At 38.7% G+C, this 23,625-nt stretch overlaps 1 protein-coding gene across 1 annotated transcript in view; it reads left to right on the forward strand.

Moving 5' to 3' along the window:
• GPAT3 (glycerol-3-phosphate acyltransferase 3) overlaps window positions 1-23,625 on the forward strand; it is a 67,268-nt gene that overhangs the window by 36,622 nt on the left and 7,021 nt on the right. The window contains exons 3-9 of the mRNA XM_036764191.1: window positions 4,553-4,823; window positions 7,705-7,779; window positions 10,829-10,918; window positions 12,477-12,570; window positions 14,547-14,662; window positions 22,329-22,384; window positions 22,954-23,039. Of these exons, the coding sequence (XP_036620086.1) occupies window positions 4,553-4,823; window positions 7,705-7,779; window positions 10,829-10,918; window positions 12,477-12,570; window positions 14,547-14,662; window positions 22,329-22,384; window positions 22,954-23,039 (788 nt within the window). The remainder of the gene's footprint in view (window positions 1-4,552; window positions 4,824-7,704; window positions 7,780-10,828; window positions 10,919-12,476; window positions 12,571-14,546; window positions 14,663-22,328; window positions 22,385-22,953; window positions 23,040-23,625) is intronic.

Raw genomic sequence — 23,625 nt, forward strand, 5'->3', positions numbered from 1 at the left:
TTTGTTTTGATCATGAATTTTTAGGTGTCCAATGATTCTTAAATTCTCTTTCCCTGATCTCTTTTCCAGGTTACAGTTTGTGATAGGAGAGACCTTACATTTTGATTTTTTTTTTCGATCTTTTGACTTTGTTTAATATTTGTTCATGTATCATGGAGTCATTAACTTCTGTTTGGTCCATCCTACTTTTCAGGGAGCCCGTTTGATAAACTTTTGTACCTCTTGTCTTCCCAAGTCTCTCCTCTATAGCATTCTTTTGTTTTCCAATTCTTTCCTCTCACATACACTCCTACATGCTCCTCCTCCACCCCAGTCTCACATAAAATGAGTTATCCCTTCTTTCCCCAGCAAACAACGTACCCAAATGATCTCATTCCATTCTGTTTTCTTCAGCAGATTGTCTCCTCTTTCATCTCCACTCTTTCATTTCAACGTCTCCCAGTCTCCCGGCTGCTTGCCTACTGCCTACAAACATGCCCATGTCCCATCGTCCAAAAATGGCTCATTTGATCCATTCCACATCTCTTCTCCCTCTCGTGAATGAACTCCTTGAGAGGGTTGTCTACAATAGGTGCCTCCACTTCTTTTCTTCTTACTCTCTTCTTAACTCTTTACAGTCTGTCTTCCAGACTCATCCTTCAACCAAAACTGTTCTCTCCAAAGTTAACTAACAGTCTCCTAAGTTCCAAATTTAATGCAATGGGCTGTTCTCAATCCTCATTCTTCTTGATTTCTCTGCAGCCCTTGACACTGCCAATTCATTCTCTTCTCTCTAGGTTTCAGTGACACTGCTTTCTTCTGGTTTTCCTGCCTAACAGACTCAAGTTTCCTTTTTTGGATCTTTATCCAAGTTACATTTGTTGTCCCAGAGGTCCCTGTCCCGGGCCCTGTTCTATTCTCCGTCTGTACTGTTTCATTCGGTGATTTCCCCAGTTCCCATGAGTACCTGTTACTGTGCTAAGCGCTTTAGAGATATTATCTCATTTGATCTTCATGACAGAGCTGTGAGGTTGGTGTTGTTATTATTCCCATTTTAAAGTTGGGAAAACTAATGAGAACAGAAAATGACTTGCCCAGGGTCACACAGCAAGTGTCTGAGGCAGGTTTTGAATTCAGGCTTTCCTAAATTCAGGCTCAACACATTACTTACTGTGCCACCCAGGTGCCATATTGGACACCTCTAACTGGATGTCCCATAGATTTCTTAAACTCAACATGTCCAGAACTGAGCTTGTTAGCTTCCCCCCTCTGAATCCCCCCTTCTGAATTTCTCCATTACAGTGATGTGCTCCAACACCCTTCCATTCACCCATGCTTACAACCTCAGTGTCATCCTAGACTCCTCACTCTCATTCCTCCACATTTTGTCTGTTGCCAAGGCTTGGATTTTACCTTCCTAACATCTCTTGAATTTTCCTCTTCACCCTTTTTCTTCCCACACTCCCATCATCCTTGTGCAGGCCCACAGCACCTCATGCTTGGACTATTGCAATAGCCTGCTTATTGATCTCCCTGACATGTCTCTCCCTGCTCCAGTCTATCCTCTATTCAGCTGTCACAATGATCTTATCTCAAGCATAAGTCTGATCATGTCACTCATTCTACTCAATAAACTCTCATGGTTACCTGTTACCTTGAGGATAAAATAGAAACTCCTATGTTTGGCATTCAAAACCCTTCATAATCTGTGCCCTTTATCTTTCTACTCTTTTTATACCTTTTGTTCCCCTCATGGACTCTTTGAGCCAGTGGCACTGACCTCTTTCCTGTCCCTCAGACAAGACATTCCATCTCCTGACTCCATTTATTTTCTCTGGCTGTCTCCCGTTCCTGTAGCATTCTTCCTCCTCATCTCTGCCCCCTGGCTTTCCTATCCTCCTTCAAGAAAGAAAACTGCTCAGATCTTTTAGAACCAGAAGGCAGAATGGAAATAGTTTAGAACTAGAGGGCAAAGTGGAAATAGAAAGAATCCACTGGCCACCTCCTGAAAGAAACTTCAGAATGAAAACTCTCAGGAATATCATGGCCAAAATTCTGGGTCAAAGCAAACTGCAGTACTGAGGAGTGACAGTCATGATCACATACAATTTGACCACTATGATTTAACAGTCATAAAGAAGCAGAGAGTTTGGAATATGATGTTCCAGAAGGCAAACTTTCCCCTGTAGGGGAAACATGGAACTCAAATGAAATATAGGACTTCCAAGCATTCCTGATGAAAAGAGCAGATGTGAAGAGACTTTCAAGTGCAAACACAAGAATCAAGAGGAAAAGAAAAAGCCAAACAAGAATGAGCAATTTTAAAAGACCGAATGGGGATAAACTGCTTATGTTCTATTATGGGGAGACAATATATATGTATGTATATATGTCTATATCTATATCTATATCCATATATATGTATCTATATCTCCTTTGTACTTTATCATGATCAGTCCTCATAAAGGTAGTCTAATTACCTAGAAGGCTAGGGAGTGGTTCTGTTATATGTATGATCTTAAAAGAAGAATGGAAAGGGAGGACACAAAGAAGAAATAAATACTTTAGGGAGGGAAAATGAGGAAGTTGGGGTTAAATATCATATAATTGGAGTGTGCAAATAGTAATCTATACAAAACGAGGAGTGGCTGCCACTTGAACCTCACTCTCATCTCAACAAATCAAAGAGAGGGAAGAACACACACACGCACATACACACATGCATACACACACATGCACACGCACGCACACACAGAATTAGCAAAAGAGATACATTTCACTCACCAAAGAAATAGCAGGGAAAAGAAAATTAGAGAGAAGGTAGATTGAGGAAGAGATTAATCCCAAGTAAAACAAATTCTAAATAAGAATTACAAAAATATTTATAGTTCTTTTCTTTTGCTGTGGCAAAGAATTGGATACTGAATAGTTCTCCATCAATTGGGAGATAGCTGAGGAAGTTATTTTATGTGCCTGTGTATTATATATAATATATATATGTATATATATATACAGATATATTATAACTTGTTTATATAGCATATAAATAGTATAACTTGTTCAGCTGCCAATTGATGGGCAACCATTCAGTATCTAATTCTTTATGAGTATATAATAATTATACTTGAGCTGTTAGAAATGATGAAGGAAGTGGTTTCAGAGAGAACTGGAAAAACTTATGTGAAATGAGCAGAGCTAGGAAAACAATTTATGAAATGACTATAGTAAAGGATGTTTAAAAGCCTTAGTGCAGTTTTAACTTAGTAAGGCTTGAAACTGCACTAAGACTTTTGAAACACCCTATGTTATGATGAGAAGCAACTTTTAAAGACTTAGGAATTCGTCAGTGTAATGACCAATTATGATTCCAGAAGATGTATGAGGAACCATGCTACTACTTAACTACTAGTAAAAAAGTGACTCAACTTGGTGAAGAATGAGTTTTGTTTTTGGGTTTTTTTTTTAATGTGGTCAATGTGAAAATTTGTTTTGCTTGACTATACATGTTTGTAACAGTGACTTTGTTTTTCTTTCTTTCGCATTTAGGAGTGGGATGGGTATTGGGAGGGGAGAAAGTGGGTTTTTGGTGATTAAAAATGAAATTTAATTTAAAAAAGGAGTATGAGACTTGGAGTCGGGATTTGGTTGAAGTTCTTCAGTATTTATTAGTTTGGTGATCTTGTGCAAGTTACAGAACTTCTTTGGGATTTGATCTTTGGGATTCAATTTTTTTTTATGATGGCTTCAATTCCATTTTTGGAGAAGGAATTCTTTTTTCTTTGCAAAATGAATGTAGTAACACTTGGAGTAGCACTTTGATGGGATTGCTGTGAGGAAAACACTATGTAAACTTGAAAGAATTGTATGGTTATGAGGTGGAGTCATTTTTGGCTCTTAGAAGGCTCACGCCAATGCTGCATGAACCACATTCATTTTTTAACACCCTAACTGTTCTGCTTGCCTTGTGATTAATACCCGTTATTGCCCAAACAGTCCTCACTAGGCACCTCTTTCTACTCCTTCAGGAAAGAGATCTCTGCTGCCTTTTGCCCTAGCTGAGGAAATAACTGGAGGAAATCATAGAAGGGGAAGGGTCAAAGTTAGGATGGTATGTTTTAAAGAATCAGAAATTTTGAGCTTTGTCCAACTAGTACCACCTCCTAAGGGAATGTTAATAGAGGTTTTGGAACTGCAACCTAAAATTAAGAGTCTACAGTATGGTTTCTTCATCTATAAGAATCCACAAAGATCTTTGTATGAGTTAGGATTATGGCAAACTGTCATTTCACTTGACTTGTGCAAGGTCATCATAAAGTTGAAGAGATTTTTAAAATTTAATTTTTAAACTTAAAATTTTATTTAAAAATTTTTAAAATTTTCTTTTTTTTGGGGGGGGAGATTTGTTTTTATTTTCAAAAACCAGTGAACCACACCAATGAGTTAGGCACAGAATAACCCCCTCTAAACACTAATATTTACTTATATGTGGTTTGGTCCACATGTATATGCTCGTAAATTAGATCATGAGCCTTTATCTTAAGGATGTGTCCTCATGTCGTGTTCTCTCGTTCAGGTATCATCCAGAGAGATGAGTCGCCTATGGAGAAAGGGATATCTGGACACCGAGGGAGGGACTTTGAGCTGTCTGATGTGCTCTATTTCTCCAAGAAGGGATTTGAAGCCATTGTAGAAGATGAAGTGACTCAGAGATTCTCCTCAGAGGAGTTAGTGTGTTGGAATCTTCTCACAAGAACAAATAATAACTTCCAGTATATCAGCCTCCGGTTAACCATGGTGTGGGTGCTGGGAGTTGTAGTGCGTTACTGTTTCCTTCTTCCTCTTCGGTAAGCCACAAATGTATTACTGTGATGGGTTAGACTAGCTTGTGTTTAACTAAAAATGTTGGTTTTTTAATGATAAAAAAACATTTTATTACATGAGAGTGATGGGAGGTGGGTAGAAATCTAGTATTAATGTCTAGTGCTAAATGTAAGTATATATATTTATACATGCATATACATATATGTGTGTATATATACATACCTATACATACATACACACATACATATATGTGTGTACATATGTGTGTGAAATAATGGAGATGGAACAAATTCAGAGAATAATAGAAACGAAAGGGCTGATATAGGAGGATAGGTTTTGAGACTAAAAGCATTACTCTGAAAGGTCAGAAGCTAAAAGAGGTAATAACTGAAAGAGGTAAATATCTTTTCCATCAAATCCTATTCATATATCTAGTATTTATCTACTATATCCTGTTAAGTCACCTAGTATTAGAATATTTTAGTTCTAATAAGAGGACATAGTATATTACACAGTGGGTTATAGAATTTATATAATTATAGAATTTATAATGATAATTATTATAAAATTTACATAATTATTTAATAAGAGGTAGTGTTGCCTGAAGAATCATTGAGTTTGTGTATATGCTAAAGTACTTGGAGCAGTTCTTGATAGATAAAAGGTAATAGATACATAATAGCATCTGGGGAGGGTTGCACTAACTTTTTATAAAAAGTTAATTGATTGATTTTTAGTTTTCAACATTCACTTTTATAAGATTTTGAGTTCTAAATTTTTCCCCCTTCTCCTCTGCCCTCCCCAAGATGGCCTGCAATCTGATATAGGCTATATATTTACCATTATAGTACACGTATTTCCACATTAGTCATGTTGTGAAGGAAGAATCAGAACAAAGGGAAAAAACAAAAAAAAAGAAAATAGTATGCTTCGATCTGTATTCAGACTCTTTCTTTGGATGTGAATAGCATTTTCCATCATGAATCTTGGAATTGTCTTAGGTGATTGCATTGCTGAGAAGAGCTAAATCTATCAAAACTGGTCATCGCACAATGTTGCTGTTACTGGTGTTACACTAACTCTTGAATCTGAGGTGACATTATGGAAGATCCCTCTTTTATAAACCATGTCTTAGCGTGCTGGATAGATTCTGGCTCTCAATCAGTATTGATATGTCTTCTCATATGATCGTTTAAAGACACGCAAAATAAGACTTACAGTCATGTTTTAATATTATGACTCATAGATTTCATTACTTTGCTAGCCAAGTGTCCTAATGATTTTTAGTAATCTGTTTTAGGACTAGTCTTGCCAAAATATGCCAGTACGTTTCTTTGAAGAAAATAGGATAAGTATACGTGGCCTAGCTTGACTCTGTCATATAACAGAATATAAAAATTTAGGAGGGGAATATAGGCATTGTGCACTTCTCAGAGGAGCTCATTCTTTGCTATTTGTCCGTGCTTAAAAGCAGGAACCAAATGGGTCTTTAGGAAAACCATTTCTGACAGGTTATAGACATGAAGGCCAGTGTTTTCTTAGCACCAATTGATAACATATTGCTTGAGACTCTTTGCAACATGCTGTAGCTACATCTGACCCCTGAGATCATTGTAGAAGATCAGTTTGTGGTACTTTACTACTCTAATTAGAAAATAAATATAGCATAAAGGATAAAATAAATTAGCCTTTATTTGAGATGAGAAGAGAGTGATTCTACACAATATTCCACTAGAACAGAACCAGGTTTTCTCAAATTGGTAAATGTTCCTTTTGTAATCAAGTCACTTTCCTCCTCTCATTCAGTTTTAAAATCTTATATAATGTAACCAGCTCTCTTGGAAAAAAGCATCAAGAAAACTTGGAGGGTGGTGATGGTGTTTTTAAATTTTAAATTTGAGTTAAACTACTCCTATGTTCCTTCTTCCGTTTGTAAAACAGTGATTTTTCAAAATTAAACTGTTTGCTTCAAAAAGTTTTAGAACTTAGAGTTAATTTCATATTTTCTGTGAGTAACTGCTTCCTTGTTAGGGTTCTTGGGTATCTTTGAAAGTGAGGAGGCTGTGAAATTTGCACTGGTAAGGAAAGATAAGAACCTCTGATATGCTAATATAGCATTTTGGAGTCCCAGCATGACTAACTGTGTGACCTAGAACAAGTTGCTTTTCTCATCTGTAAAATGGGGGTATATTTGTGTTATTTAACCTTGTAGGCTGGCCTGGAAGAAAGTGCCTTGTAAATCTGAAAGTGTGATAGACATGTCGGTCAGTCAGTAAACATTTGTTAAATACCTACTATGTGCTAGGCACTGTGCTAAATGTTGCAGATACAAAAAAAAGGCAAAAGACCATCTGTCCCTGTCCTCAAGGAGCTCCCAGTCTAATGGGGAGACAAATAAATATGTTCAAACAAGCTATATGCTTGTTTGGGAAGACAATAGAACTAAGATAGGTTGGGAAAAACTTCCTTGAGAAAAGGGGATTTTAGTTGAGACTTGAAGGAAGCCAGGAGGCAGAGATGAGAATGGAGGGCATTACAGCCATAGGAGACAGCCAGAGAAAATGCACGAAGCCAAGAGATGGTGTGTCTTGTTTATGTCACTAGACTGAATAGCATGTGAGTGCTTTTTATAGCTCTGAAGACAGAGCCACCAAACTTCTTATCCCTTTACACTGTAGTTTGTTTTTATATGAATTTTTTTTAATCAATCTAATTCCAGGATTATCTTAAATAACATTTCATTAAGAAAAAAAAAATGAAACAAAAACACTTTACCCAGACATGCCAAAATAAGTGATGCACCAATAACTACATCCATAACAAACTAGTCACTTTGATCCTGCTGGCAGCCCCTTTATGGAGGGCACAACTAACTTTTCCATGTATTATTTTCTTGTTTTACAGCATTACTCTGGCTTTCTTTGGGATCAGTTTGCTGGTCATAGGAACTACGTTGGTTGGGCAGCTCCCAAATAGCAGGTAAAATGTTTTGTTTTCCATCTATGCCTAAATAGTACTTGCTCTTTGTTAGATGAATCTATGTAACATGTGTGATTATTTTTTACATACATTTAGGGATATATTTAGTGATCACTTAACTCTTCCCATTCCTTCAATTTTTTTAACTGGCAAAAATACACTTTTTCTTCCTCCCTCTCCCCACCCCCACTTCTCAATTGACAAAGAAAGTCAAAGAATAATTAAGCAAAACAAATGTCCATGTTTGCTACGTTCAAAAAACCTGTCTCTTCACTCTAAGTCTTTTACCCTTTTATAATGGAAATGGGTAATATGATTCATTATTAGTCCCCTGGCATCCTATTTGTTCAGCATACTGCTCTGAATTTCTAAATCATTCAAAGTTGTTTGTTTACAATATTGTTGCTATTGTATAAATTGCTCTTCTGGTTCTGCTCTTTTCATTCTGCATCAGTTCATAAAAGTCTTTCCAGCTTTCTCTGAAACCATTCCCTTGATCATTTCTGACAGCACCTTAGTAATCTAGTAATTGTGTGTGTATATGTATATGTATGTGTGTATATGTATGCATGTATGTGTATTATATGTGTACATAGTTATATATATGGTAACTTTTTCAGCCATTCCCTAATTGCAACCACTTAGTATACAGTTCTTTGCCACAACAAAAGAAATAGGCTATAAATATTTTCTGACATCCTTATTTAGAATTGGTTTTGCTTAGGACTAATCTGTTCCTCAGTCTACCCTCTCTAGTTCCCTTTTCTCACTGTTTCCCTATGTATGTTCTTCCCTCCTTTGATTTATTCAAATGAGAGTAAGGTTCAAGTGTCTACCACTCCCCCTACCCTTTCCTCTTTGTTTGTATGGCCTTCTATGGTATTTGCATACTCCAGTTATGTGAAATGATTTCCCCCAAACTTCCTCTTGTTTTCTTCCCTTAGACTATTTATTCCTCTTCTCCTCCCTTTCCATTCTTCTTTTGCGATCATCAAGGTATAACAGAACCACTCCCTGGTCTTTTATCTAATTAGACTCCCTCTATGAGGTCTGATCATGACAAGGTTCAGAAGGGATAGATGTGTCATCTCCCCATATTAGAATATAATCAATTTATCCTTATTTAGTTCTTTATGATTATTTATTCTTGTTTACCATTTTCTGTTTCTCTTGACTCTTGCATTTGCATTTGAAAATCTCTGTATGTCTCTGATCTTTTCATCAGGAATGCTTGGAAGTCCCCTATTTCATTTAAATTCCATTTTTCCATTTTCCAAAGCCCCTTCTAGGATGATAATTGGTTTTGCTGGGTAAGTTATTCTTAGCTGTTAGCCTGTATCCTTCACCTTCTGGAATATTGTATCCTAAACTCTCTGTTTATTTATGGTTGTTGTTTTTCAGTTGTTAGCAGTCATATCTGACTCTTTGTGATCCCCTTTTAAATTTTTTTTGGAGTGGTTTGCCATTTCCTTCTCCAGCTCATTTTACAGATGAGAAAACCGAGGCAAATAGGATCTTGAAGGCAGTTCAGGCAGTGTTCTCAAAATCATCTGATCCATGGTACAGTCTGGCTCACTGCTCTGAGCTTTGCAAGTTCTTGCCCTGGGTTTGAATTTGGCAGTAGGCCTGTGGACATACCCCATTTGGAATTTCATTAGACTGCTACTGCTTCATCCACTTTTTGCCATTTGAAAAGTTCTGGTACAGAGTGAAAGAAGAGTAAACTTCTCTTTGGATTAGGATTCCTCCCCTGGTTAATACCTCTCCTGGGTTCAGACTGGGCTTGAAATGAGAAGTGAGACCCTGTTCTCATCATGGGAACCTCCAACTCCCATGGTTGCTGCTTCCTTCTGAAACTTCTCTTCTCTGGCTATGCAATCTTGGGCCCTTGACTGCTCCTTCCCCTGCAATGCTACCCCTAATCACAGGTCCCCCTCTTCAGTGCTCCCTAGATCTATGACTTGGGCTTGGGTAGTGAGAGACAAAGATGCTAGTTGGAACCTGTTCCTGTACCCTACAGTAAGTTAGCACCCCCTTCTCTCCACACCCCCAATGGTGAATCCAGGACCTCTTCTTCCTTTCCTATGCTCATCCTCTTCCTGTGCTAAAATGTTCCTGGCCTCCTGGCTGGACCCCACACTCAATGTCTGAAGATTTCTCCAAGCCACACAGCTGCTGCTTGCTTCTGAACTTGCTCCTCTCTGGGTAGGACTGGGACCCTCGTCTAGGTTCCTTCACAGCTCTCTACCCTTGAATGTTCTTCCTAGGTGTGGGATCCTTTCTCAATCCTCTCTGGATCTGTGACTGGGAACAGGGGAATGAGTGAGTGGCAGAACTGCCAGTTGGCACCTGTTCCTGAGCTGTGATGAATTTAATGGCTTCTGTATTGGCTCTGGACTTCCTCTTGCCCTGGTCCACAGCCTCTCTGTGGGCAAGAATTCTCCACATGGTACACTCCTGGCCAGATCCCATCCCTAGTGTTCACAGACCTCCCTGTCTCTCTTCCTCTGCTGACCTGGGCTGGAAAAATGCCTCACTTTTTTTTTCTTGGATGTTCTGATCAGGATTTGGTCTAACATGTTTTCCAGATCTATGTGGAAGAGTTTTTTTTAGGGGCAACTCACTGTACTTTCTGCTCTTCAGTCATCTTAGCTTCCCATTCCTTTCATCTTAAATGGAAAGCACTCTATGTCATTCTCTAAATGTTTCTCCTATTAACTTTCACCAACACATCTTAAATTATCTTGGGTGTAATTTGAGTGCCATTATTAGATGAAGATCTGAAGTACACTGCTTTGTAAAAATCATCCTGGAACTTAAAATTGGGGTAATAAGACCCAGAGTGCCTAATTTTTATAGGGTTGATGTGAGCAATAAATTCAGTTAATGTACTTTTTTTGTTCAGCACTTTGCAAACCTTAAAGCCTTGTATCTATACCATTTATAATAATATTAATAATAATTATAATAATATTAATAATAACAGCAACTTGCAGTCTAGTCTTTAAGTATATCCTCAATTTCACACTCTGTTCTTTTCTTCCTGCAGTATAAAGAACTGGCTGAGTGAACTGGTCCACCTGACTTGCTGCAGGATCTGTGTCAGATCCCTTTCGGGTACCATTCATTACCATAACAAGTGAGTGGAAGAGAATTTCAGGCAGGATTCTCTCAGTCAGAGGTTCTTAGCCTGAGGTCCATGAACTTGGTTTTTAAAATATGTCGATACCTTTGTTTTAGTATAGTGTTTTCTTTTTTAATCCTCTGTATTTTCTTTTATTCATTTAAGAACATCATTCTGAGAAAGGGTCCATAGTCTTGACCAAAGGAGATCTATGAGACAAAAAATGGTGCTCAAGATGAACCTTGGGCTTTGGCCTTCGAGTTTTAGAAGTGTGTAGAAAGTAGTCTGATGGAATGTGACTATTCTTTCTTAGAGTAACATAACATAACAGAGGAGTACTTTACATATGGGAAGCATTTATTAATGGGTCAGGTCTCATCTGAACATTAATGGCCCCTGCCAAAGTTCTTACAACGATATGAGTTAATATATAGCATGGCATGGTAGAAAGAGTATCATACTGAGAGTTTGGAGACCTAGGTTTTAATCCTGACTGTCACTAACTAGTTGCATGATGCTGGGGGAGCCAGTCAATCAGTTAACATTTATTAAGCACCTCCTATGTGCCAAGCACTGTGCTAAGTGTTGGGGATACAAAAATAGGCAAAAGACATTCCCTGCCCTTGAGCTTACAGTCTAAAAGCACTTAAGCTCTCTGGAGTTGGTTGGTTGGACTAGGGATTTCAAGGTTCATTCCAACTATAATTTTATGAGTAAAAACAAACAAAAAGTGCTAATCAGTGTCTTTGTCTCAGTGAAATGGATTTGGTTTTTGAGCTCTCTAGAAAGTCAATTTTTGTTGGGTATTTTTGGTTTGCATTTAATTTAAGGTCATTGTTCAGCCCCAAGTCCAGCTTTGCTATACAGGCTCTTTCTGCATGTAAGCCCAAACATTTGAGCCTACCATTTAAACAGTAGGATTTGGAATTGGAGAAAATACTCTGAAAGAAATAGCATCCAAGGAGATCCTGATGCTAAGAAGGCCGATAGATTCTAAGAGAGATTGAGACTCTTTTAAGTGGTCCTTTCACAATACTCTTTGTCCTCGAATAGGTTATTGCTGTTTAGCAAATTGTAAAAACACCCTGTGGTGTCATGGTGTTCTCTTTGCCGTGGTGCTCCCTCCTCACCTTGGCCTCTTAGAGTTTCTTTCACATCTTAGCTTGTACTAACCTTCGACTGGAAGGCTTTCCTGATTCCTCTCTGCTGCTAGTGTCTTTCCCCTTAACATGTATGACCTTGTCTCTTGAGTGTATTTATTTTGTATATGCTTAATGACATACATGGTGTATCTGTTATTTGAATGTAAGATCTTCGAGGACAGGGACTCTTTCGTTTTTGTCTGTGTTCTCTTCTTGCTGAGTTCTGATATAGTAGGTGCCTAATAAATGCTCATTGATTGATAGAATACTCTGCCAAGACATTCTAGGGGCAGGCTATGTTCAGCAAAATGCCTTTGACTCTATTCAGATGGAACGTAAATCATCTTTCTCCTTAAGTTTTCTTTAGACTGGTCTGGTGCTACCTTTCTCTTAGAAGGGTTGGTAGTAATTTTCTTTTTTGGTAATTGCAGGCAGTATCGACCACAGAAAGGAGGTATTTGCGTTGCCAACCATACTTCCCCAATAGATGTTTTGATCTTGACCACTGATGGATGCTACGCCATGGTAAGAGCAGCCCACTGCTAAGTCACATACTTTTGTGAATGGTTCAGATAATTTGTTCTTAACAAAAACATTAATTTTTGTGTATGGATGACATATCTCCTGATATGGATATTGACTCAGAACTCACAGAGGCTTTGAGTTAGATTGATGCCATGTATTTGCCATCAAGCAAGACTGTATTTCAATCATCCTTAATTTTTGAAGAGTTAAGGTTTTTAAATTTATAATTTTTATCTTCTCTACCAAGACCCTTTGCATAGACTGATACTTCATGCAAAAGAACAAAAAAAAACCCCATAAAACCAAATATTTCCTGCAAAGGTGTAGTTACAGCAATAATTTTTTTTAAAAACTACGCACATATATTTACATATGTATGTTTGTTCTATTCAATAAGTGGTGAGCCAAGCAGATAAATAAAGCCTCATCTTGCTACTAGCTAGCTGCAAAAATATACATGTAGATCCAGATCCAATCCTGGTGTCCAAATAATATTGTTAGTTGATAGGCAGTAAGCATTTATCAAGTACCACTATGTTTCATGCACATTTTTGCCAAGCTGGGATTGTTGAGGTTAGGTATGGTTCCTAATCAGGCCGTTCTTACTGAGGACACTGAACTCAACATGAATCTTAATTTTTTTTTAAAATTTTTTAAATTTTAAATTGGTAGCCTCCATAGAACAACATAGGTATGTCAAAGATATACTTAACAATAAAACATAACTAGTAAGCCAAGGTTTGTGTAAATATAGTTATTTTAAAATCTGAATTGGTTTAACTGGTAAGGCAGTTATAAAAACCATTTAGATATAAGCTTCATGAGAGCAAGAATAGTGCCATAACTATTTTTGTATCTCTCTTTCGAGTCCCCCCTGCACCCAACACATTATTGGGGTCTGTGGGATCGTCATGGTGGGTCCTCCTCCCAGTCCTCAGATCAGTATTTTCATACCTTCTGCTACTATTAACCTCTCCATGGAGGATCCTTCCACCATGTTGGAGAATCACATAGGATCAGAGCACTAGAGTTGAGACTCAGAAAGAGAACCAGGAGATCACATAGGACGACCCCCTTGTTTTATAGATGAGGAAACAAAAGTTCAGAGAACTGACTTGCTTCAGCTGGATTCAAACTCAGATCCTCTAACCTGTGGCCTTGAGGCCACATGTGGCCCTTCAGGTCTTCAAGTGCAGCTCTCTGACTGAATTCAAATTGCACTTGACGACCTACAGGGCCACAGGTGGCCTTGAGGCCACAGGTTCCCTGCCTCTGCTCTAACTCCAGACTTAGTGCCCCTGCATTGCCCTGAGAAACTGGCTTTGCCTTTTTTTCATAGTTTCAGGGTGCCAGTGTAGCACCCCGGCTGACCATTACTATGTTCTATACCATTTTGTACCATCGTTTCTTAAATTGGATCCATCCAAATCTTATTCTCCTACTCGATTTTGGGGCCAGCTCGTTGCTTATCTGAAACTCCTATCAGTGTAGAGGGCATATAATACCTTGTTGGTGAATAATTGCTGTTGGAAAAATTAAATCAGAAGTAGCATAGCTCAGATGAGGAAGAAAGGCTCACTGTTGTACCCAAGTGTTCATAGGTGAATTGTAAGTTTCCTTGATTCTTATACCTGTGGCATGACACCTTCTGCCCATGCTGCTTTCAGGTAGGAATTGTGGATAGGGAGATGCTTCAGTTTTTCCTCTTCCATGTTTAAAGGCTGGATATTGTGACAATGTGACTTAAATACCAATTTTGGTATTTAGAGTTTTGTTTCTTTTTTTTCTTTATACATTTCTTTTTGCATTAGACCATTTTTGCGAACAGCCATTCTTCTGCCAGAATAGGTTATAGACAAAAATGTGATCTCCATAGGAGAGTGTGGTAAACTCTAATTATTAACTAAAAGACTTCTGTTGATAGCTCTTTCTTTTTTTATTTGTTTATTTCCTACTTACGTAATTATGGATTGCAGGTTGGTCAAGTTCATGGTGGACTGATGGGAGTCATTCAGAGGGCCATGGTTAAGGCTTGTCCACATGTGTGGTTTGAGCGTTCAGAAATGAAGGACCGACATCTGGTGACCAAAAGGTAAGAAGTACTCTTAGTTGTAGTGGTAAACATTGAACTTTGCTTCTAAGAGGGTTATAGTTGCTAAAGGTTAGAGCTGTAGTCCTAATAAAACCTTCTTTCTGAAAGACTGGATAGAAGATAACCAGTAGAATAGGGTGTGTGTGTGTGTGTGTGTGTGTGTGTGTGTGTGTGTGTGTGTGAGACAGAGAGAGAGAGAGAGAGAGAGGTTTAATCTATTTGCTAGAAATTGTTGAGATAAAGTTTTATTACTAGGCAACAAGTCTGCATGCATTTATTAAGCACCTACTGTGTTTCAGATACTGTGCAGAATGCCAGGGTTATAAGGAAAGGGTGGGGAGATTCAATCCCTGCTGTCACAGTCTAATATGGTGGGGTGGTGCCTAACATACAGATAACCACATACAAACAAGATATATATGTGTATATATATGTATATGCATGCACACATGTACAGATTTGAGTCAGGTTACACATGGGATAAATTTGAGACAATCTCAGGGGAAACATCCTGAGATTAAGGAAGACTGAGAAAGGCTTCTTTCAGAAGATTGGACTTTTTCTGAGACTTGAAGGAAGCAAGGAAAGCCATGGGGTGGAGATGAGGGGAGAGAGTATTCCAGGTGTGGGAGACAGCCAGTGATATGGCTGGGAGGCAGGGGATGGAATGGGTTATTTGAGGAACAGCAAAGAGATCAGTGCCATTGGTTCACAGAATCTAGGGGGGAAGTGTAAGGTATAAGAAGACTGGAAAGGGTGGGTGGAAGTAAGGGTCTTTTTCCGTAACTTTCTCCCTAGCAGATTAAGCTTTTGAAAACCCAGGTCCTTATTCACTCTTTTGATGGTAGCATGGTTCGTAGTCTATAGCCTAAGTGCATTTGGTCCTCAGTAAACATCACTGAATGAACTTTATGAGTGGCACAGCTTCCTACTTTTTTTTTTTGCTTTTTCATCTTTCCCCAATAAAAAGGCCAGGGTACAGTTAATATAGAGGCAGCCAGCTGGCAAAGTGGATAGAGCACTGTAATCAGTAGTCAGTAATTCGCGAGTTCAAATCTGGCCTCACACACTCACTAGCTGTGTGATCCTGGGCAAGTCATTTAACCTCTGTTTGCCTTGATCCACTGGAGGAGGAAATGGCAAACTGCTCCAGTATCTTTGCCAAGAAAACTCCGTGTGGGGTCACGAAGAGTTGGATGCAACTGAATGGCTGAGCAACCAACTGCTTGTATAATATAAACCCTCTCGGGGCTTATGATCAGAATTTCTAATTTCCCCTTTCACATGCTACATGTTAAAAAAAATAGAATTTTTCACAAAAGTGAGTGGTAAGTCACTCTCATAGTTAATGCTGACAGGGTCATGGCTTTGAAATCATATCCCAACAAAGGCCCTAGTAATCCTAACCAACTTTACATGTTTCCCTCACATTTCTTTATTTCCTCCCAATTTTCTGCATTTATTTCTTTGCCAAATGCCTGAGTTACTGGTCAGTGTAACATTTTGGACCTGACTGTCACTCAGTGAATTAGAGCAGTGCATGTAGGGTCACTAGTTGGTGCCATAGTGCATAGAGCGCTGGACCTGAAGTTAGGAAGAGTCATCTTCCAGAGTTCAAATCTGGCCTCAGACTGACTAGCTGTATGTTCCTGAGCAAGTCACTCCACCTTGTTTGCCTCAGTTTCCTCATCTGTAAAATGAGCTGGAGAAGGCAATGGTAAACCACTCCAACATCTTTGCCAAGAAAACCCCAAATGCGGTCACAAAGAGTCAGACACGGCGGAAGACAACCGAACAAATGCTTGTGAGTGTCACTGTCTTTCCCTAAGCTTATTTCTTAAGATTTAGCAGCTTAGTGGATGTATAAGGGGAGGAAGAGTGAGTAGAGGTTGAAGGTGAGGTTGTGAATTTGTGTGACTAGATGTAGAGCTGAAAAGATCTGTAAGAGGCCAGCCAATTCATCTGCCATTTTACATTTGAGGAGCTGAGGGGCCAGAAAATTTAAGCAACTTGCTCAGGGTTGCACAGGAAGAAGGTAGCAAAGCCTGGACTCAAAATTGAGTGTTCTTTCCATTCTTCTATACAGCCTCTGGGGTGGTACCCTTGGCAATAATGGGGAAGTTCAGAGGAGGGTTGGGTTTGAGGGGAAAGGTAATAAATTCTCTTTTGAATGTGTTGAGTTTGAGGTGCCTCTGGGCCATCCAGTTTGAACTATCCATTGTTGATATGGGTCTGGAATTCAGAAGAGAGACTAGGACTGTTCTGTAGATCTAGAAGTCTATGGAGAGGAGTTAATTGAAGCCATTCAAGCTGATGCTCTTACCACATGAGATTATAGAGAGAGGATAGAAGAGGGCCTTCCAGAGGTTGGAAGTCATATAGCAGAGGAGAGAGAGAAAGGAATCAATGTGAACCTGGGTGACTGAAAAGATAGTGGCGCCTTTGACAGAAATAGGGAAATTTGGAAGAGAAAGATAATGGGCTCTTTTTTGGACATGTTGAGATAACTTATGGAACTTTCAAGTGGAAATGTTCACTAGGAAGTTGATGAAGGAACTGGAGATGTTTAGCCTGGAGAAGAGAAGACTTGACAGGAATGTGATAAAAGTGAGTGAATCTTCAGAGGTAGATTTAGGCTTAATGTTTGGAAAAACTTCCTACCCATTAGGACTGTCCAGACCAAAGTGCTTTGGGAAGTATTGGTTTCTCCCTCGCTATCATCAAACGGAAAGACTGGATGACCAAACATTTGTCAAGGCATCCCTTTGACACCACCACTTAGAATCATCTCATAGTTTTATAGGGTCATGGTTTAGAGCTGGAAAGAACCTTACAGACCATCAAAATCATTTTATAGATGAGCAAACTGAAGCATAGAGATATTAAGTGACTTGCCCAGAGTCACACAGTATCTGAGGCAGGACTAGAGTCCAAGTTTTCCTGACTCCATCTTCACTACGCTCTTCCCTACACCATGCTTCCTGATCATTCTCTTTTTCTTCAGGGAGAGAGGATATTTGAGTTTGAGCCTGTGTAGAGGCAGAGATGGATGTGGAAGTGTATTGAATATTCCTTTGTTGCAAGTACAGGCCACACATGGCCTACCTAGCACCTGGGTGGCAAGAATAATTAATGGAAACAGAAAGCTGTTATCCTCTCTACTGCCTTTCTCAGCCAGACTTCCAGAAAAAGCCTTCTGTTGCTTTCACTCCTCCTACCCACTTCTCAACCCTTTGCAGCCTGGCTTTCAAGCCTCCCTACACAGTGGAAATTGCTCGTTTCAAGGTTATCAGGGATCTCTTCATTACAAGATTGGATCATTTTTTCCTCTTGGTCCTCATTCTTCTTGGCCTTTTTCTCCTTGCCTTTTTCAGCACTGCTTCTGAGACTTTTCAGTCTCTATTTCTATATCCACATCTCATCTCATACCTCTGGGGTTCCCCCAAGACTATGCCCATTACTATCTTCTGTCCCCATATATCATTATGGGTGGAAGAAGCAATATGATAGAATGCTGGAATTTGAGTAAGAAAGGCTTATATCCTACCCCAGACACTTGCTGTGTTACTTTGAGCAAGTAACCTAACTTCTCTGATCCTCTTTCCAGACCCATGATATTATTGGACTCAGTAACTCCTAGTGAGAAAACTCTTTCTATTTTACCACTCATTCTTAGAGAAATAGAAGAGCTGTCCTCAAGCTCAGGACCTAAACATTGTCTTCATCTCCTCCCTCTCCCTTACTGGCAGGCAGCAGGATTTATTAAATACTTACTGTGTGCCAGGCACTATACTAAACATTAAGGGTACAGGTACAAGCAAAACACCTCCAACTAAACATAAAAACAAACCATTCCCACTTTCAAGGCACCTAGGTTCTGATTGATTCTTAGGTACTGAATCTGGGTAAGAAGGAGAATGGTGGGCTCTAACAGAGATGCAGAAGATGAAAGAAGGAGTGGGTTGGAAATGGGAGGGAATCATGGGCTTGTAGGGATCAGATCCTCTTCCCCAGTTTGCCCGTGGAGAAACAGGATCCAAAGGGTTCAGTGACTTACCCAGGGTCATACAGTCTGAAGAGAGTCTACAAGTCCAATGCTGTACCCACTACACCATGCTGTCTCTCTCAGGACATTTTGCGTTTGAGAAACTTATTTCAGTGAGAGATATCCAGCGGAAAGCTGGTGATGTCTTCTGGAGCTCAGTAGAAAGATTGGGGCTGGATGTATCCACCTGGGAGTCACCTGCAAAGGGGTGATGACTGATCCCATGGGAGCTGAGATCATTAATAACAATATTATATAATAATTATATATGATATTTAATAACAATAAAGATAACTTTTATGTAGTGCTCCACAGCCCATAAAGACTTTGCGTACACTACCTCAGTCTGAACCTCACAGTCACCCTAGGAGGAAGGGATTATTATTGCTTTCCCTATTTTACAGAGGAGTGTACCTCTCCCAAGAAAAGAAGTTGTAGGACAGAGTCAGAATTTTTTAAAAAATTATTTTATTTTTAATTTATGGAATAAAACAAACGTTTCCATAACATAGTATAATATAAAAAGATGATTACACATGAAACTGCAAATATATGTAACTTGCTGTTCTTTTTAAATATACAACAAAGATATGTAAATTTAGTTTTTTTCCCTTTTTTTCTTCCTTCTTCCTTCTGCCTGCCTTAGAGATGGCCATCATTAGACACAAATGGTTTTTTATATATGTGTGTGTACACACACACACACACACACACACACACACATACACACACACATGTATATACACACGTATGTATATATATATGTAAATTATTCTATATATACTTCTATTTATCAGTTCTTTCTCTGGGTGCAGATAGCGATTTTCTTCATATGTCCTTTGTAGTTAATTTGGGTATTTATAATGGTCAAAATGATTTAGTCCTTCTTAAAATAATATTGCTGTTACTATATACTATATATATGTTCTCTTGGTTCTGCTCATTTTGCTCTTCACTATTTCATGTAAGTCTTTCCAAGCCTTTCTAAAATCACTGGGCTCATCATTTCTTATAGCACAGTTGTATTCCATTACAATCATATACCACAGCTTGTTAGAAGGGATTTTCTTGCTAGGAGCTGCTGACACTAGTAACATCATAGGTCTAGAGGGATAAAGAGACAGAGGATCTGAGAAATTATATGACTTTCCCAAGGTCAAAGGACATAGACACCAAGCAGGACAGTTTGGCCAGAATATAGTGTGTCAAGGTACATAATGGGGAATAGCTCAAGAAGGAAGGCTGAGAGCCAGACTCTGACTATGAAGAGCATCATATGGAAGACAAATGGAAGCGTTTTCATTTTCTTTCTGTGGCAATGAGGAGCCACTGAAGAGTCTGAGGCAGGTAGGTGGCATGGTCAGTGAGCAAAGGAGAGACATGGTTAGAGATGTACTTTGGGCAGGTGATTTTAGCCACTGTGGAGAAAGGAGAGAATAGGAATTGGGAGTTCAATTAAGAACAGTCCTGATAAGAGTTAATGGTGGCCATATGATAAAGAGACAGGAAGTATATGCATATGATACAAACGACCATCCATTCACCTATCTATCCATCCAACCATCTGTCTGTCTATCTATCTATCTATCTATCTGGCAGTGAGGGTTAAGTGACTTGTCCAGGGTCACACGGCTAGTAACTGTCTGAGGCCAATTTGAACTCAGGTCCTCCTGACTCCAGGCCAGTGCTCTCTACGGCCCTAATACAGATATTTATAACAGCTTTTATAATGGCAAAAAAGTGGAAACTAAGGGGCAACTGAATGTAATGGGAATTTATCGTGTTGTAAGACAAAGAAAAGAGACAGAGTTCAAGAAAACTAGGAAGACTGGTATGAACTGATACAGAGGGAATTTAGTAGAACCAGGACAATTGATATAACATCTATGTAAAGAACTCTATCAGGGTAATAACCAATCATGAAATGTGTTCCCTACCCTCCTGATACAATAGTGATCATCTCCAGTACAGAATAAGACATACATTTTTGGATGTGGCCCATGTAGGAATTCATCTAAATATGCATAGTTATTACAAGTATTTTTTTTTATCTTAATTGTGTTGGTAGGAGTGGGGGTGCGGGGGTGAGGGGGAATTTAAGATATAGAGGGAGTGGTGGACAGGGAAGGGAATTTTGGTCTGGAGAGTTAGAAAGGTGGTGAGATCTGATCTGATCTGATCTGTTGGGCAGTTGATTTCCATGCTCTTTCCTGAAGAAAGGAAGGAAACAAGCATCTATTAAGTGCCTGCTATGTGCCAGGCACCATGTTAAGCTTTTTAAAATTATGATCTCATTTGATCTTCACAGCACTGGGATTCAGATACTGTTATTATCCCCATTTGATAGCTGAGCAGACTGAGGCAGACAGGAGTTAAAGTGGCTTGCCCAGGGTCTTACAGCTATTAAATGTCCGAGGTCACATTTGAACTCGGATCTTCCTGACTCTGAGCCCAGCCTTCCCAGTGTTCTCCACTGTGTCTCCTAGCAGCTTGAAGGAGTGAGAGTATTGATATACTTGCTCTGAACAAAAGGAGCAATGGGTATGTAGGATCAGGGCAGATGGCAAAGGTAGACAGATGATTGGAAGGCAGATGGATTGTGAAGATAGCTTAGCCCCCAATAAATCATAAAATATGAAAGAGAGAGACAGATGAGACTACTTGGGCACAAAGTTATATACATTGTCACATAGGGTCACTGTATTCAGTTTGTTTAATTGCTTTTCTTTCTTAGAAGGGAGACAAAGAAGGAGGAAACTCCCCATTAGTCCCCAGAAATGACTGAAGTAAAGACAAAAGGCATAAATAAAACATTACTTCAAACAGCAATGCAAAATTATGGTGGACTTTTCTTATGAGAATGTAAAAGATTCTCTGCTGTTCTAGTGATCAAAACCAAATGGGTACTTATTAGGTTAAGAACAGAAAAATTTATAGATAGATATGTATTGATATGTATATCTATCTATAAATAGATTTGCACACAGATATGTATATCTAACTCTCTCTAAACAGATATGTATATCTGTGTGTAAATCTATCTAATCTATCCATCTGATATATAGGGTGTTGAGAGAGAAGGATAAGTAAACATCATCAAACCAGAACTAGCACAATGACAGAGAAACGAGTCACGGTTTATAAAATGTCTTTGGGATAATGGGTATTCAGTATGGAGAACATCTCTATCTTGCCCATATTTTACTATGATAGACTCTGGAGGGAAGACAAATAGAAAAACAATGAAAGAAAATGGGATAACATACTGATGTCATTTATTGAAAGGAGAATAAAATTGTGATTATTCAAGAAAGAGGAAGCGAATAATAATCTGCAAACAAATGATAATTTTGTTTCCTCTTCATAATTTCTAATCCTTTGGTTTTTCTCAGTCCGTGGATTTCCACTACAGCAATAAGAGATTCAGTAAAATTAGATCTCAGGAAGTTAGAGTGTACAAATAACCCACACTATTTTGTGTCTGTTAAGGAAAGACATTAAGTCTTTTGCGATCTGATTGACTTATGTTTTTCCTTTATTTTTTTGTACTCTTACAAAGATTATAGAATACACTTCCTAATTTTGTAAGTTACCAGTTTAATTTTTTTTTCTTCTTCTCAGACTGAGAGAACACATTGCTGATAAGAAGAAATTGCCCATTTTAATCTTTCCTGAAGGTAAGAACTAGGATTACCTACTGTGCTTTAATTTACTTAAGGACTGAGTGAAAAAACAGTCAGGAAAAATAGAGGTCTGGCACCATTAGGAAATTTTCCTTTGGGAATTCTTACAACTTAGATCTCTGTGAGCTTGTGGGAATGAGCTGCTTTCTTACTTTCTCACTGATGTCCATTCTGGTCATGCTTCTTCCATGGGATCTTCAATCTTCCTTGTCTTGCTGAGCGTTACTTAAGAGCCCTTGAAGTATACTGTCTTCTAACCTTTTTAATTTTCCTCAATTTAATGGTGTGGAAAATGTAGTTTGTGCCAAATGGGTTCCTTTTGGGCTTTAGGTTCTTTTTTGTTTTGAATTAGTACAATGCATTATGATGCTGAAATAGCTTGAATGTATAAGAAATGTTGCTTCTGGTTGTTCTGCTTTTTAAACAAGCCTTGACTTATATGTCTATGGCAGTGTATAATGTGTGAGTGTCTTGAAGAAAATTCACTTTCCAGGAAATACTTGGGTAACTTTGCTTAAAAGCACGAGTAACTTTTAAATTCTTTTTTATGTCTATTTGACTAGGAACCTGTATAAACAACACCTCGGTCATGATGTTTAAAAAGGGAAGTTTTGAAATAGGAGGAACCATATATCCAGTTGCAATAAAGGTACATTACTATATACCACTTTTTAAATGAAATTGGTAGTTTTTTCTGAAAACGTGATTATGTGAAAATGAGCCATTTCCTTTTACTAGAGTGATTATGCTATGCTTTGTACGTGAAAAGTAATGTTCCTGATTCTTTCAGAAGGGCCTGTAATCTTATGTTTCTCACTGGAGGTAATGGCTTAAATGAAGCCAACCATACATTCTTACCTGAGGACCATTCTACTTTATAGAGAATAGCAGAAATCAATAAAAACAACCAGCTGACTTTTGTGTTTCTATCTGGATCAGAAGTAGAACATTTTTACTTTGGGAAGTCAGGTGGCTTATCCAGACTGAGCTTGCAATCTTGGCCTCATTAGGATCATGCTCTAAACCAGGGATGGGGAACCTGTGGGCCTTGAGACTACAAGTGGCCCTCTAGGTCCTCAAGTGCAGTCCTTTGACTGAATCCAAACCCAATAAAATCCAAGCAGTTTGGATGCAATCAAAGGGCTGCACTTGAGCTCCTAGAGGGTCACATGTAGCCTCAAGGCTGCAGGTTCCCCACCCCTGCAAACAAATGAGGGTGTCAGCTTGGACTAGGT

This window comes from Trichosurus vulpecula, chromosome 6, assembly GCF_011100635.1.
Source record: "Trichosurus vulpecula isolate mTriVul1 chromosome 6, mTriVul1.pri, whole genome shotgun sequence".
Lineage (NCBI taxonomy): Eukaryota > Metazoa > Chordata > Mammalia > Diprotodontia > Phalangeridae > Trichosurus > Trichosurus vulpecula.